The following is a 16870-nucleotide window of genomic DNA, read 5'->3' on the forward strand; positions in this document are numbered from 1 at the left end:
TGTTGCAATCATGTTTTGAACATAAAAATATCTCTTAAATGTTAAAATGATTTTTTTTCTTGTCGCGATTGCTCCAATAATGAATGTGACATCTTGTAGCTAGGACCCGGATCGGGTTGAGTTGGGTCGAGTATAGGGTGTTACATAAATTGTGATTGAAATGTGTTTATGTGGTTTAATTATATAAAATGATATATATGTTTAGTTTGAGTTGTTCCGATAACAAATATGACATCTCATATTAAAATCTGACAACAAGGTCGAGTGTGGGGGTGTTACATGTTTGACTTTTTATTTTTAAGGTGCAGCAAACATGTAGCTTTCCTTTAATAAAAATAGAGGAACAAGAAAATGCTCATAGGTTTCAAAAACAAAACGAGATACAAAGGGAAGAAGCAAAAACCATTAGAAGCAAAGGGATACATGTAGTAGGATAGTCCTTACACTACCAAAATATCAGAAAATGATTTGGTGCACTATACTAAAAACTGCCATTTTGTGTAGTTTGGAAAATAATTCCAATGTTTTTAATCATTGGGCAAAGAAATTGGGTTAATGAATAATGATAACACTCTATCCTTGGTTTCATTACCTTCAATACCAAAACCATCACCATTTTGGTACAACAATAAGGCCACTCTCGTAAAGTCCATAACAATTTCAATAAACGTCTGAGAGAATGGAGATTTGGTCGTTTGTTCTTCATTCATATTTTTCCATGTTGCATCAATTAATTTCCTTATGTGACCACGAGCTTCTTCTTCAGATGTGCCGCTTTCATTCATATAACATTGGATTGATTTCGGAACATCACCTCTTTTGAGCTCATACTAGTCCAAAAATTTATATAAAAAAAATGTCAAACGGGTAAGCATATCACTATTAGACTAATTTAATGGAAATTTTAAGTTTACAACTATATATATTTATTAATATATATTTCTTACCGATGATGTGCCTAAATCATCTGCTAATCGTACAATTATGCACGACCAATAAATTATATTGGGGTGACATTCTTGGAAGTGGTGCAATCCCTCCTCTGTTATACGACCAGTTGCTAAATAGGAATAACCAAGAATTACACAACCCGATACTGAAATCCAAGCATTATTCATATACTCTTGTAGGGTTGGCGTATATCCAGTGTAATACCATTTTGCCTCCACCAAATATGATTTACATAGATTTGTCCACTGAATATATATATTAAACCATGAGTAACACAAATCAGACAGAGCTCATAATGAAAAGCAAAATAGATTCTTAGGAATTGGTTTGATACCAGTTTAATGAGGAAGGGAAGGACATCTATCCCTTGTTCCTTAAGAGTGTCAAAAGCCATTTCATTTATAGAATTGTATAGCGCATGGTAACATATCTTCATATAGTTTGGAAGCTTTTGTATTGCATTTATATCCCATCTGGAATTACACCAACACATTAAAGATTATTAAACATTTTTAAGAAATATCAAAAGCAGATAAAATCATATAGTAGTACAACAGCAAACCTTTCAACAACATCTGTGAACAGCTCCAACTCATCTAAGGTTCCATAGACGTCATAAACATCATCAATAATTGTTATTAGTGAATTGACCTTTGTTTGAATTCTTCTACCTTTTCCATTCTGAGGACTAATTATCATTCCCACACTCCATAAGAAGTTTTCCATTAGCCTATCTCTAGCAAAGCTCATCCTCTTGTCAAGACCAAGTTCCTTCCACCATCTAAATAATACAAGTGAAAGAAATCATACTTACATTGGAGCATATGCGAGTCAACTTTGGACTAGAATGCAAGAGGGATACTTACGCAGAAACATATCTAAGATCATCCTGGTGTATAGATTGCACTATGTTGTAATCCAATATAGCAAGCTCTAAAAGAATGGGATTTTTTTCCTTGTTTTTCTCATACACATCTATGAACCATCCAGCTTCAAACCTTGGAATCCTCCAATGTAGAGGAAGCTCCAAGGCATGTTCCACAAGCATCCAAAGATATTGATTGTCATTATTCTCCTTCAGACATTGATTGAGAAGTTTAGCTGCTAACTCTCTTGCATTCTCCAGCATTGTTTCACCTTCTAATAAGTGGTATGAAGCCTCATACAAGTTGAGCAATCCCTTGTAATCTTGATTAAGGCTTGCTTTAATGTTTCCAACGTCATCCATGAAGCAAGCGAAAACATCTATTGCATGAAAATAATTCAATGTTATGTATCATTAAATTAGATGTAAATTAAAACATCCAATTTTGAATCGTTTCTTGTGTTGTACCTTGATTCACTTTATACCCATGTTGTCTTAGCAGTCTAAATTCAAGAGCTGTAGCATATAAATTGTCTTTGTCCCTTGCAACAGTAGTGCTACGATCGATACTTATATTCTTCAAAGTTTTCTTTATTTCATGTCCAAAGTCATAGGACAACCCGAGTCTTTGTATGGTATCAATAAGCTCAAGTTTCTCCAAAGGATCCACCTCATTTTCAAGCATCATCCTCACTTCTTCCTTTAGTTTGCTTGCTCGTTCCTTGTATGATTCATCCTATATGCACAGGTAACAACAAGTTTTTGTTAGCTTGCTCCAAATTTAGCTATATTAGGGGGAAAAGGAAAAAAAGTTGGTATATCAATGCAAGTGCCCCGTATATATGTATTAAAAATGTGAAATATACCTGTACAAAATCGTTTCTGAGTGATTGAATATAATCATAATCCCAAATAGATGGGTCGTAATTAGCCGATCGTCTAATTACGATATCATCTTCAATAGAAATTTTGTTTGTAGCTTCACATTGTGAGGCAAAAGAAATAATTAACCTATGAAAGCTTGACCCATCATATGAGAAGCGTTTCGATTTTGAGTGTACGGGAAAACTGGAAATTGGAAATGAACGAAAGAAACTAAAAGCCATTTTCAATGCCTTTAACCTAGTATACTCAAATATATGGTTATCACTTGACGTGGAGAACATATTATAACAATGCATACTATATATAGAAGAGATTTTTGTTGATACATGCATTACCAAGCATTAGCACATAAAAAATAAATTTGGGATTATGATTATATTCAATCATAATTTTACGTATTACCAATGCATTACCAATGTATTACCAAATTTATTTTTATATGAGATGTTTACTTATCTTTTATATAACAATGCATTACCAAGCATTACCAAACTTTATATGGATGTTTACTTACATTCAAAATGCATTTGCAAACATATAATATTTTTAATCTAAAATGTTGAAAATTATTTTTTTTTAAAATTAAAATAATTTTTTTGTATTCATTTCTTAAATTTTTTTTTAATTTTAAAACTTAGTTAAAATTAAAAAAAAACTGTTTTATATATAATGCTCAAAATATAATAAAAAACTCTTAAATACAATATAAAAAATAATTGAAATTTTTAGCATTTTAAAAGTTTCAGAAGTTAAATGCTATTTTTAAAACAATTTTATAAGTTTTTTAAGTTGTTTATATTTTTCTAATAAAATATTTTAAAGAACTAAATAAAAATATCTTATTAAAATTTAAATATATTACAATGTTTAAATCAATTTTTTTATGAATGTGATTATTAAATATTTTTAATTGTTATTTTAATGATAACAATTTTATATAACACACAAGTAATCCATGCATCATCCGAGATAAAAAAATTAGTGTATTATATATTATAAAGTCTCGGGTTACCAATTGACGTGGATAACTTTTTATTTTTGCCACCTGACTTATTCATATTTTAAATTAATTAATAGTTTTAAACTTATGTGATAAGTTAAAATTAATAATTATCAATGCAAAAAAAATTAATTTTTAACCCACTATCTTTTTTCTTAAATAAAAAATGATTATGTCATAGGAATTTTTAATTTACAAATAAATTAATAAAATAAAAATATACATACACTAGTTTTTAATGTGACATGCATTTACTGTGATCTTATTTGTTTGATATTTAATTTTTAATTGCAATAATTAACATAAAATTTGAAAATCAATCTCGTTAAGATTGAGAGCGATATTTAAATAAAGCCTTCTAATAATGACGACTCTAAAATTTATAGCTAAATCAAATGTTTGAGAAAAAATCCACTTTCATTATTTCCAACCATTTACTACTTCGTTTAAGTGTAATTGAAATTACAAAAATTTCCCTTTATTTTTGAAATAAATTATTATTTTTTGTTAATTTAGTGTGCTGTTAATGTTTATTTAGTTGTAGTCGGTAATAATATGATTCACGTGATTTTATTTTTCTTCTACCTTTTTGTCTTCTTGCTTTTTATTTTATTTATTAATTTTAGCTCCTTTTTACGACATTATTTAAACTTTATTGAATTTGGTTTAATCAATAAAAAACCAAATCTAAAAGCAAACTTCAATACAAAAATGAACCAAATCTGAATAGCTCTAAATCAAATTAACCAAAAGAATTAACCTTGAGATAAGCCAACTTATAATAAAATTTAGGAGTACCACAAAGCATGCACTAAGCAATAAATGGTTATAGAGATATATTTATTTAAAATATTGTAATTTTGAACTTATTTACTCTTAGGAATTTTTGTGTTTTTTAGAGTTATTTGATTTAAATTCTGTTTGATTTGATTTGAAAAGTTTGAGATGCAACTCACTTATTAAAAAAAATAAAATAAAGATGTGAAATTAAAAATCTATGGGGACAAAGGTCCATGTAACACGCCAAAGTTTTGATTTGTGATTTGTAAAATTTTGTCAGGTGATAAGTATTTGATTTAGTGGTTAAGGGCTTTGTTAATGTGTTAGGGTCTTTGGTTTGAGTCATTGTGTGGGTAAGTTGGGTTATTTTGTTTTTGCTATGGACTTTGGGAGGTGTGCATCTAGCACGGTTTGAGTTGAAATTGAAATTAAAAAAAGAAAAAAAGAATCTGTTGGATAATGGTAAGATTAGTGGGTTAGTTGAGATAAGTAGTGCATTATCTTATTTTATTTTGCTTTATTTTTTTATAATAATAATAAGATTTCCTTTCCCCCACTTTTCACGTTTCCTTTCACTGTTTCTATTCGGTTGAATTTCGGCGCTTCTAGAAAGGGAAAAAATAAAAAACAAGAATTCTCAAATTTTGGTTCATTCTTTTTTTCTCTTTCGTTGATCTTTGCCATTTTTTTTTCATTCGGCTATTGGGTTTTATTACTTTGATTCAATTATATTTTGCGGTTTGTGGTGGTTTAATCTCGGTTTTTATTGTAAATTTAATTTTTTGGGTATCGTGTGGTTGCTTTCATAATGAAATTGTATCAGGTGTGTACCGAAAAACAGCGAACGGTGAAAGATGAAAAATTACACTGTCAACGACACACGGCCGTGTGACAGGCCGTGTACTGGACCATGTGTGACACTGCTATTTGGGTCCTGTGAACCACACGGGCGTGTGGACTCAAAATTCTAAATTTTTCCCTAGGGTCGTACACATCATGTTGATTAATCGTAGGCCTTCTGTGGAGTCAGTATGTGATCAAATAGACTGTTAAGTATGAAATTCGGTCAAATGCTAGTTTAAATTCTAATATCTATTCATATATTTGAGATGTTATTTGTTAAATAAACATTGTAATAGGATATGAGAAACCTGAAAAATGCTATGTATGCTTTGTATCTGTTATGTCATGCATTTATAACTGTAGCATGTCTGATTCTATTCTGTTCTATATTTGCGTCTGGAATGAGTTATATTATGTGGATGAAATATTTCTGTGAATGTCAATAATTTTCCTATTACAATGGCAACTCAGCTGCAAATATTCTGAAAAGTGTCATATCGACGCTAAGTGGTGTGTAGGGTTGGATGGGTGTTTCATATCCCATATGGTGTGTTGGGATGGTCGGAGATAGTGTGTAGTGGATGGGGGTAGCAATATATGTTTGAATATGTACTGGTTTGATATGAATATGTTCTGCTAAATCTGTCTGATATAAATTAACTGTTTAAAATTATTCGTTATACACTGAGTTTTGAAAACTCACTTTCTATTTGTCTGATATTTTCAGGTAATCCTCAAACTTAGGCAGATTGGTGCGACAGAGCTCGGTTAAACTGATTTAGTTTCAGTATCTGAAATACCTAAATTTAGGGTTATTGTGTTTAATTATTTTTGGACTGTTGGAACTTTTTCGACTGTTTTGGTTTTTGGGATTTTATTTTCAATTTTTGCATGATACTATTAAGAACGTTTCATCGAAAATGTCTATTTTCCTACAAAACAATTGATTTGAGAAAATAAACTTGGTTTTCCAAAACATAACGATCTAAGAATTTCTGCTGCTAAGTATTTGTTTTAGGAAATGTAAGCAAACATTGTTTTCAACTATAAAGTTAAGTCAGATGTATTTTTCTATTAAACCAGGGTTATGTAATAAAAGTTTACGACATTTTTCCAAAAGTTACGAAAAACTGGATTTATAACTGTTTTACGTAACATCTCTAGATTTGGCTATAACGTCTATGCTGGGTGTGGGGTGTTACATTTAGTGGTATTAGAACCAAGTTGCAAAACTCTGGCTATGAAATTTTAGGTTCAAAATTTTTTGAAAACTGTTTTTCAGGTAAAGTTCACTTCTACAAAAAATACCGAGTCTCCGGCACCGACCCTATAAGTACTTTTGACTTAGATAAACATTAGTTTAGAAAAACTCTGAAATGATTAGAACTGTAGAGACTGAACATCTCTGTAAATTCTTCTGATAACTTTTTGAGCATAAAATATCTACTAATAAATACTAGAACTGATATATAAAATTCGTAATGTAGATAATATATACGATGAGTACTAGTGTAACACGTGGACGCGGTACCCATAGGCATGGCGAGAGCCAAAGAGGGGCTCGATCTGAGTCATCCTTGATGGGCAATATGCCCAATTTAAATACAACTGAGACACCGGGTACACCTACTGCTGAGACTAGGTCTCAAAGTCGTTCGACTGAGGATGACGCATTGTTCCAAAGCATGTTCAAGGTTTTGGAACGGGTCGATGGGCCCTATTCTAGTTCTAGGAGTTGTGGGTCGGTAACAAAACAACTCTCATCTAATAGTGCTGAATTATTTACAGGTACCACTGGAATCGTCCCGACTATGGTCGAATATTGGTTGGAGGCCATAGAGAGAACTATGAATGATATTGACTACACCTCTAAGCAAAAATTAAACTGTGAAATATCTCTACTTCGCGATGAGGCGTATCAAGGGTACTCAGCCAAGTCAAATTAAGTCGGATCATTTTAATAGCGCCTTTCAGAGTAAATATGTGGGGGTGAGTTATGTGGATGCTCGTAGACGAAGTTTATTAACCTTGCTCATGGGGATAGGACTGTGGCCAATTATGAGTCCGAATTCATGAGACTGAGTACATATACTCGTGAGTTGGTATCGAATGGCTGTGATAAGTGTATCCACTTCGAGGAAGGGTTAAAGGATAATCTCAGGATTCTAATAGCTCCGTAAAGGGAGCGGGTTTTTGCTGTCTTCGTAGACAATGTGAGAATTTTTAAAGAGGTTAAGCGCGTTGAGTGTGAAAATAGGGACTGTGAGAGAGGTAGGAATAATATGGATTTAGAGCCTTCTAGTTCTGTTTCAAGGCCTAAGAAATGGGCCAGATCTGATGGGCCACTAAGGGTTGAGGTTCCGGTTGTGCCTATTGTGGTTCAGCCGTGTAGAGATTGTGGTAGATGCCATTCAGGCGAGTGTTGGAAGAGGTTAGGAGCTTGTTTGCATTGTAGGTCGATAGAGCACCGAATCAGGGATTGTCCACAACATTTTGGTTAGGTGCAAGCTCTAACTTCAAGTTTAGTTCAGCTTCAGCGAGCAGTTCAGCATCTGCCTAGAGGTTGTGGTCTGACCAAGGATGGTAAAGGTATGGGTAGAGGTCAGAGAGCACCGGGCAGAAGTGCTAATCATACTGAGGCTAGACAGCTTGCACTAGTATGTGCGACTAGACACCGTGAGGACTAAGACGCTGCGGATGTTATCATCGATACGTTCTTCATTCATACTGCTCCCTATATTGCTTTGATAAATATAGGATCAACATACTCTTATATAGCTAGTTCTGTCTCTGTTAACTTGGGCATGTCTGTTAAGAGCACTTTTGGAGAGATTATTATGATTAGTCCACTGGGTCAGTAGTTCGGGTTAATAGGTTTTATAGGAATGTCTCATTGGAGATGCAATAGGTTGTGTTTTTTGCTAATGTAATAGAGTTGTCATTCAGAGAGTTCGATTTAATTCTTGGAATGGACTGGCTCGTGAAGCATCGGGTCAACTTGGATTGTTCTAAAAAAAGGGTGGTTCTGAGATTTTAGGATTATGTAGAAGTGGTTATGATCGGCGAGTGTCGAGATTAGCACTCAAATGTGATCTCTACTCTTGTGGCCAAAAATTTAGTTTGAAAAGGATGTGAGACGTTTCTGGCCTATGTATGTGATTCAACTTCTGTGAATTTGTCTATTAGGGACATTCAAACTGTTAAGGAGCTTTCGGATGTTTTTCTTGAGAAGTTACTGGGTTTGCCTCTAGATTGGGAGGTCGAGTTCGGTATTGAGATTCTACCAGGAATAGTTCTGGTGTCCATTGCTTCTTACAGCATGACATCGAAGGATTTTATGGAACTATAGGCTCAACTTTAGGAACTCCTCGAATGAGGGTTCATTCGGCCTAGTGTGCCTCCGTAGAGGGCACCGGTTCTCTTTGCTAGGAAGAAAGATGGGACTGTGATGATATGCATCGATTACCGTCAGTTGAATAAATTAACGATAAATAATAAGTACCCACTTCCAAGGATCTATGATTTGTTCGATTAGTTTTGTAGGGGTTCTTTGTTTTCCAAGATAGATCTTCATTTTAGGTACCATCGACTTAAGGTCAAGGAAGTCGATGTCCATAAGACTGCTTTTAGGACTTATTACGGGCACTACGAGTTCCTTGTCATGCCATTTGGTTTGATGAATGCTCCAACTGCATTTATGGACCTTATGAATTGGGGTTTTCATCCATATCTGGATCAATTCATTGTGGTTTTCATCGATGATATTTTGGTATACTCTAAGATTGAGGATGATCATGATGAGCACCTTAGAGTAGTTTTTCAGATACTTTGTGAGAAATAGCTCTACGCTAAGTTGAGCAAATGTGAGTTTTGGCTTAAGGAAGTCACTTTTTTAGGTCGTGTGGTTTTTGCTAAGGGGATCCAAGTTGATCCTAAGAAAATTGAGGTTCCGTTTAAGTGGAAAATAGCCTAGGAATGTTTTTGAGATTCGTAGATTTCTTGGGTTAGCAGGTTACTATCGGAGGTTTGTTGAGGGGTTTTCAATTATCGCAGCTCCTCTGACTAAGTTACTATGTAAGAACGCACCATTTATCTGGACTGATGAGCAGTAATTGAGCTTCGAGAAGCTCAAATCTATTTTGACTCAAGCTCATGTTTTGATACAGCCTGAATCCGACAAGTAGTTTATGGTTTACAATGATGCATCACATATTGGTTTGGGTTGTGTTCTGACGTAAGATGCTAAGGTAGTGGCTTATGCATCCCGACAGCTTAAGTCACATGATGGCAACTATCCCACACATGATTTGGAGGTAGTTGCATTGTTTTCACCTTATAAATTTGGAGGCACTATCTGTATGGTGAGAGGCGTATCATTTACACCGATCAAAAGAGGTTCAAGTATCTTTTTACTCAGAAGAAGTTAAACCCTAGGCAACGTAGATGGATTGAGTTGCTTAAGAACCACACTGTACGATTGAGTAACATCCTGGTAAGCCCAATGTAATGGTCGATGCTCTTAATCGTAGAGCAATGTATGATTTGAGGGTAATGTTTACCGAGTTGCAAGTTAAGCCAACTTGGATTGATCAAATTTGAGTTAAATAGTTGGGGAGTGATTCTCTCCTTATATGTTTTCGTCAGGTTGAGGAAAGAAGTACTACTGATTTTGGATAGAACAGTGATAGGGTTTTATGTTTCTGAGGTTAGGTTTATGTGCCTAACGACTCTGATTTGAGGAAGTCCATTCTACGGGAAGCGTATAGTAGCCCTTATGCTATGCATCCCGACAATAATAAGATGTATCGTGACCTGTGTGAGTTGTACTAGTGGCCTAGTTTGAAACGGGAGGTAACAGATTTTGTCTCTCATTGTCTTATGTGCCAGCAAGTTAAGGTTGAGAATCAACTGCCTTCAGGTTTGCTTCAAACAATTAAGATTCCCTTATGGAAATGAGAACGGGTGACTATGAACTTCATTAGTGGGTTTCCTTTAACACCCACTAAGAAAGATTTTGTATGGATTATCGTGGATCAGTTGACTAAGTTAGCCCATTTTATTCTTGTTAGGACAAAATTGGCCAAGTTATATGTTTCTAACATCGTGTGTAACAGCCCGATTTTAAATCTAGTCGGAACAGTGTTTTCGAGGCCACAAATTCGATGAGAAAAAATTTATTTTTTATTATATTTTTATGGTCTACAATTTCACAAAATGATTTTGTAAAAATTTCGTTCAAAAATTTTGACGTTTGGGCACTCAATTTAGCCAAAAGGACTAAATTGTAAAAAGTGCAAAAGTTGAGTTCTAGAAGCTAGAGGTGTTAAATTGCATGAAATTTTAAATTGGATGTCCTAAAATGGTAATTAAACCATTGGTTAACTTGTTGGACAAAAACGGACAAGAGGTAAGTGAAGTAGGATTTTTTTTAAGTATGGGGCATTTTGGTTATTTAGTAATTAAAAGAATTAAAAAGGCTAAAATAGCCAAAAATTTGTCCATCTTCAAGCTAAGGCCGAATTTAGCAAGGGGAGAAACCATAGTTAGGGTTTTCAAGCTTCCAAGCTCCATGGTAAGTGATTCTAAGCCCTATTTTTACTGTTCTTTACGTTTTTGGAGTCTTGGTAACTTGTTTTAGCTATTTCTAGCAATAATTTAACCTAGGGTTTATATTTGGAAAAATACCCATAGGTGAAATGTGTTTATTTTGATGTTTTATGGTAGAATATAAATCTAGAAATTATGTAAAACAACTTTTGCTAAGCGATTTTAAGTGAAAACGAGTAAAACAACATAATCGGTAAAAATACCTAATGTTCATAAGTAAGTGTTAGAGTGGGAATTTGATGTTTCCATAGAAGGGAAAAATGTTCATTATGTCATAAAACATAAGAATAAGAGATGAATTTTAATTTCCGAGCTTTGGGGAAAAAGTGTAAATATGCAAAAATTTAGGGGCAAAAATTGTAATTTTTCCAAAGTTTGAGTTAAGGACTGTTTTGATGAATGTGCATGTTAAATAAGTTAAATGTGTTATTATAGTTCAAGAAAGAAGTGGAATCGACCTTGATCGGAGAAAAGAAAAGATTAAAGACTAAATTGCTAAATTTCTATATTGTTACACCAAAGTAAGTTTGTATGTGAATTAATGCATTGTTTTGATGTTATTCAATATATTGTTGAGATTTGAGTGAATATAGATTAAATATTTGATGTAGATTATAAAAAAATGTGGTTAAGTTTGAGAAATGTGGTAAAATGTTAAAAAAATAAGGTTTCCGATTGAACACTCGGAATAGACCGGAATACATTGGATAAAAAGGGGTTGCTAAGTGCAGATTCCCCGAGGGGTTGCTAAGTGTTGATTCCCAAATTATTGATTCTAAAGGTGGTTTCTAAGTGCTGATTCCACCGTATATTTAATTGTGAAAGGGGTTGCTATGTGCTGATTCTCCATATCACTGAATATAAAGGTGGTTGCTAAATGCTGATTACACCGTATATTTGATTGTGAAAGGGGTTGCTATGTGCTGATTCCACCGTATATTTGATTGTGAAAGGGGTTGCTATGTGCTGATTCCCTGTATCACTGAATATAAAGGTGGTTGCTAAGTGCTGATTCCACCGTATCTTTGATTGTGAAAGGGGTTGCTATGTAGTGATTCCCTGTATCACTGAATTTAAGGTGGTTGCTAAGTGTTGAATCCACCGAGTAACGGATAATATTTCGAGTGTTCAATAGAGAAATTGGAAAACTGAATGTACATATGAAATGGACAAGATTATGTGAGGAATATTGGGTTTGATACTTAATCGACCCGTGTGTAAGATGGTATGAAATATCAAAACTATAAAAGAGTAAATTTAGACATAAAACAGTTTTGAACAACAGCAGCTGTGCAATTTTGAAAAATCACCATAAATGTTGTAAATTGAATTAGAGGCTGAATAATATATGAAATTGAAGCTGAGTGAGTCTATTTTCACATGAAAGAAACAAAGCAAGAAAAATAGTTATATATTTTGAAATATTTGAATTTTAGTGAGACAAGGTTGAATTGATTTCTAAATCCCCTGTTCCAACTTTGAAAATCATCAAAAATTGTACAAAAATAATTATGACTTGTATTATACATTCTTGAACTTATCAATGAGTATATTTTCAATAGGAACAAACAAGAACATCGTTTTAATTCTGTAAAAAGAGTTAAGTAAATTTTAGTGAAGAGGGGTCAGAGCTGTCGAGCAGTGAAATAGAGGAAGTTTAAAGAATAAACTATACTAATTGGATAAACCAAAAATTCTAAAAATTTTATGGTAAGAAGATATGTGAGTCTAGTTTCGGGGAAAATTAACGAAACTTAATTTGGAGCTCTTTAGATTTAGATAAAAATAATTTAGTGATTGTAACTCGACTAGACAACTTTAAATTTAAATATAAGTGGATAGTGAAATTATGTATAATGCTATTTAAGCATGTTATATACGTAAATGATGTGGGATGGAGAGGAGGAGGAGGAAAATAAAATGTATGAATGAATTGTGTATAAATGGTCATATGCCCGACTATAATCAGTAAATGTTAAATTGAATGGTAAATACGTATTGGTACTGAAGGAGCTATTGCGGTATTGAAAAGCATATGATCAAATGTTTAAGAAATTTAGTCATGATGTATATATGTGTGATAATAATGATGTATGAATGATTATATTATTGAGTTGCATTGATTAATTCGATTTAGGTGATCGAAATGTCAAGATCATTTGTCTTTGGTATGTGATGATCATGTGATGCCATGAAAATTTGTTTAATTGTGTGGTTTAAAATGTATCTATATTTTGTTATATAACTTATTTTGTAATCTATTTGACAAATGATAAAAAAAATTAATTCGGTTACTATGTGAAGTGAATTATGATTTGTGAAGCATATCTATATTCGACAATAATGGATAAAATACATTTATGTCATGGGTGAATGGTTAAACACTTGGGTTAGTATAAAGTGTATTTTTAGTAAGGTTTGTTGGAAAAGAAATAACAGGTTTTGGTTTATATCGAATAGAGAAAATTTGTACTATCTTTGTGGTTAATTTTGTTAGTTGTACGGGAGATGAATGGTTAATGTATGTATGTGACAATTAGCTTACCAGATAGTGAACTATTGATTTACTACAATAGTTAAAAAGGAAAATTTGACGATATGAGAATATGTAATGATACAGATCAATTCAGGTACTCAGGACGAATTCAACAAGTAAGTGAAAATTTATAAATTCATACGACGAGGAAGTCAAAGATTGTGAGTATATTTAGCCAAGTAAACCCTAATTAACGATCCAAGAATAACAATTGCAAAGTTTTAATTTGGATAAAATTTTATAACTCGGATTAATATGTATATAAGTGTATTTATTCTCGTAATGCCTCGTACCCTATTCCAGCGTTGATACGGGTAAGAGGTGTTACAATGTGACATCACCAGATTCGGCCTTAATGTTTAGGCCGGGTTTGGGGTGTTACATCGTGAGACTTCATTGGGTTCCAATCTCGATTATTTCTGATAGAGGTCCTCGCTTCACTTCTTGGTTTTGGAAGAAGCTTCTTGAGGCTCTGGGTTCTAGATTAGACTTCAGTACTACGTTCCATCCTCAAAACGATGGTCAATATGAGAGGGTGGATCAAATATTGGAGGATATGCTTCAAAGTTGTGTCATTAACTTCTAAGGTAGTTGGGACGAGTTTCTGTCGTTAACCAAGTTCGCTTATAATAACAGTTTCCAATCTAGTATTCAAATGACACCTGACGAGGCTCTGTATCGTCGTAAGTGTCGTACTCTATTGTGTTGGACTCAGGATAAAGTTAGACTGATTCGATATTGTCTTAAGGCGGCTTTTGATAGAAACAAGTCTTACTTGAATTTGAAGAGGCGAGATATCGAGTATTTCGTGGGTGATTATGCTTTTCTTAAGGTATCTCCCTTAAAGAAAGTACATCGGTTTGGATGTAAGGGCAAGTTCAGCCCTGGGTTCATAGGATCTTATCGGATTCTAAAATGTGTGCGATCGATTTCTTATCAGTTAGAGCTACCTTTAGAGTTGAACGGTACTCAAGATGTGTTTCACGCCTCCATGTTGAGGCAGAATCGATCTGACCCATCTCATATTGTTTCTATTAATGAGATTGAGGTTAGGCTAAATTTGTCATTCGAAGAGGAGCCGGTTCAAATTTTGGATCGAGTTTTTAAGCTCTTGAGGAGGAGATCCATTCATTTTGTTAAGGTTTTGTGGCAGAATCATGGCACAAAGGATGCCACATGGGAACCTAAGGACTTAATTCAACAGCAACATCCGCATTTGTTTGAATCAAGTAAATTTAAAGGCTGAAATTTCTTTTAAGGGGGAGAGTTGTAACACCTCAAAGTATTCATTTGTGTTTTGTAAAATTTTGTCATGTGATAAGTACCTGCTTTAGTGGTTAAAGGCTTTATTAATGTGTTAGGGGTCTTTTGTTTGAGTCTTCATATGGGTAAGTGGGGTTATTTTGTCCTTGCTATGGACTATTGTGAGGTGTGTAGCTAGTAGAGTTTGACTTGAAATTGACCTTTAAAAAAAAGAAAATAGAAAGAAAGAATTTGTTGGATAAGAATAAGGTTAATGGGTTAGTTAAGTAGTGGATTCTATTTATATCTTATTTTATTTTGCTTTATTTTTTAATAATAATAAGAATATGATTTCTTTTCCCCCACTGTTCATGTTTTTTTTTCATTGTTTCTATTCGGTTGAATTTTGGCACTTCCAGTAAAGAAAAAAAAGAAGAATTCCCAAAATCTGGTTCATTATTTTCTTCTCTCTCGTTGATCTTTGCCATTATTTTTTTCATTCATTCAACTATTAGGTTCTATTCCTTTGATTCGATTGTTTCTTGCATATTGGTGGTGGTTAAATCTCGGTTGCTATTTCAAATTTAATTTTCAGGGTATAGCATGGTTGCTTTCGTATCAAAATCGTGTCAGGTGTGTAACGAAAAACACAAAAACAGTGAATGACAAAAGCCAAAAAATTACATTGTTGATGAAACATGGCCATGTGTCAAGCCGTGTGTTGGACCCTATATGATATGACTATATGGGCCCAAAATTCTAAATTTTTTCCTACGATTGTACACATCGTGTTGATCGATTGTAGGCCTTCCGTAGGGTCGATATGTTATCAAATAGACTATTAAGTATGTAATCCACTCAACTGCTAGTATAAATTATGATATTTGTTCATATATTTGAGATGTTAAATAAACCTTGTAATAGGCTATGAGAAACCTAAAAAATGCTATGTATACTTTGTATCTTTTATGTCATGCATGTATAACCGTACCATGTCTGATTCTGTTCTGTTCTATTCTGTATTTGTGCCTGGGATGGGTTATATTATGTGGATGAACTATTTTTGTTAATGGCGATAATTCACCTATTACACTGGTAGTTCAGCTGCAAATACTTTGAAAAGTTTATATCGACAATCAGTCGTATGTAGGGTTGGATGGGTGTTTCATACCCCATATGGTGTGGTGAGATTGTCGGAGATGGTGTGTAGCGGATAGGGGTACCAATATATGTCTGTATCTATACTGTAATGGTATGAATCTGTTTTGCTAAATCTATCTGATATAAATTAATTGTTTAAAGTTATTCGTTATACACTGAGTTTTGTAAAATTACTTTCTGTTTGTCTGATATTTTTAGGTAATCCTCAAACTTAGGCGGATTGATGCGACGAAGCTCGATTAAATTGATTTAGTTTCATTATCTAATATACCTAAATTTGGGGTTATTGTGTTTAATAATTTTTGGACTGTTGGGACTTTTTAGACTATTTTTGTTTTATTTTATTTTATTTTCAATTTTTGCATGATACTATTAAAAATATTTTATCGAAAATGTCTGTTTTCCTACAAAACAACTGATTTTGAGAAAATAAACTTGGTTTTCCAAAACTTAATGATCTGAGAATTTTCACTACTAACTATTGTTTTAGAAAATGTAAGCAAACATTGTTTTCAACTATAAAGTTAAGATGGATGTATTTTTCTATTAAACCAGGGTTCAGTAATAAAATTTTACGACATTTTTCCAAAATTTACGAAAAACTAGATTTACAACCGTTTTACGTAACATCTCTAAATTTGGCTATAATGTCTAGGCCGAGTCTTAGGTGTTACAGTCCGAGGGCCAAAGCTCTCGCCTACAGACCTTAGAGCACAAGTTGAATCCGTATAGGAGTATACTTCTTTTAACTTATAAACAACGTATAGCTCAAAACCTCTTGTATTATTATTTTTCAACATTAGTGAATTTCTCCTTCTCTGTCGTAATTTTTCGTAATAAAAGTTTTTCATGTAAAAACTGTGTGTTTTATTTTTATTTTTTTATTATTTTATGATCATTTCTACTGTCATTATTACATATAGTATAACATTTTTGAATTCATGGCATTTCTATTTGTTTAATTGCTTGTTAGCTTTGAAACTTGAAACATCAAACGACA

At 33.2% G+C, this 16870-nt stretch overlaps 2 protein-coding genes across 2 annotated transcripts; one reads left to right on the forward strand and one right to left on the reverse strand.

The window, feature by feature from the left end:
* Window positions 1–214: 214 nt before the first annotated feature.
* Window positions 215–2970, reverse strand: LOC107892238 (terpene synthase 10). Its single transcript, XM_016817262.2, has 7 exons — window positions 2683–2970; window positions 2285–2552; window positions 1818–2196; window positions 1514–1732; window positions 1286–1424; window positions 948–1196; window positions 215–830 (listed from the first exon to the last, which is right to left on the reverse strand). The coding sequence occupies exons 1-7, from the start codon at window positions 2920–2922 to the stop codon at window positions 528–530; spliced, it is 1797 nt and encodes a 598-aa protein (XP_016672751.1). The 5' UTR covers window positions 2923–2970; the 3' UTR covers window positions 215–527.
* An 11152-nt stretch (window positions 2971–14122) lies between these two features.
* Window positions 14123–14713, forward strand: LOC107892745 (uncharacterized). Its single transcript, XM_016817797.1, has one exon. It carries the CDS (start codon window positions 14123–14125, stop codon window positions 14711–14713), a length of 591 nt encoding a protein of 196 aa, XP_016673286.1.
* Window positions 14714–16870: the final 2157 nt, after the last annotated feature.

The sequence above is a fragment of the Gossypium hirsutum genome, chromosome D09, assembly GCF_007990345.1.
Source record: "Gossypium hirsutum isolate 1008001.06 chromosome D09, Gossypium_hirsutum_v2.1, whole genome shotgun sequence".
In the NCBI taxonomy this organism is placed as follows: domain Eukaryota; kingdom Viridiplantae; phylum Streptophyta; class Magnoliopsida; order Malvales; family Malvaceae; genus Gossypium; species Gossypium hirsutum.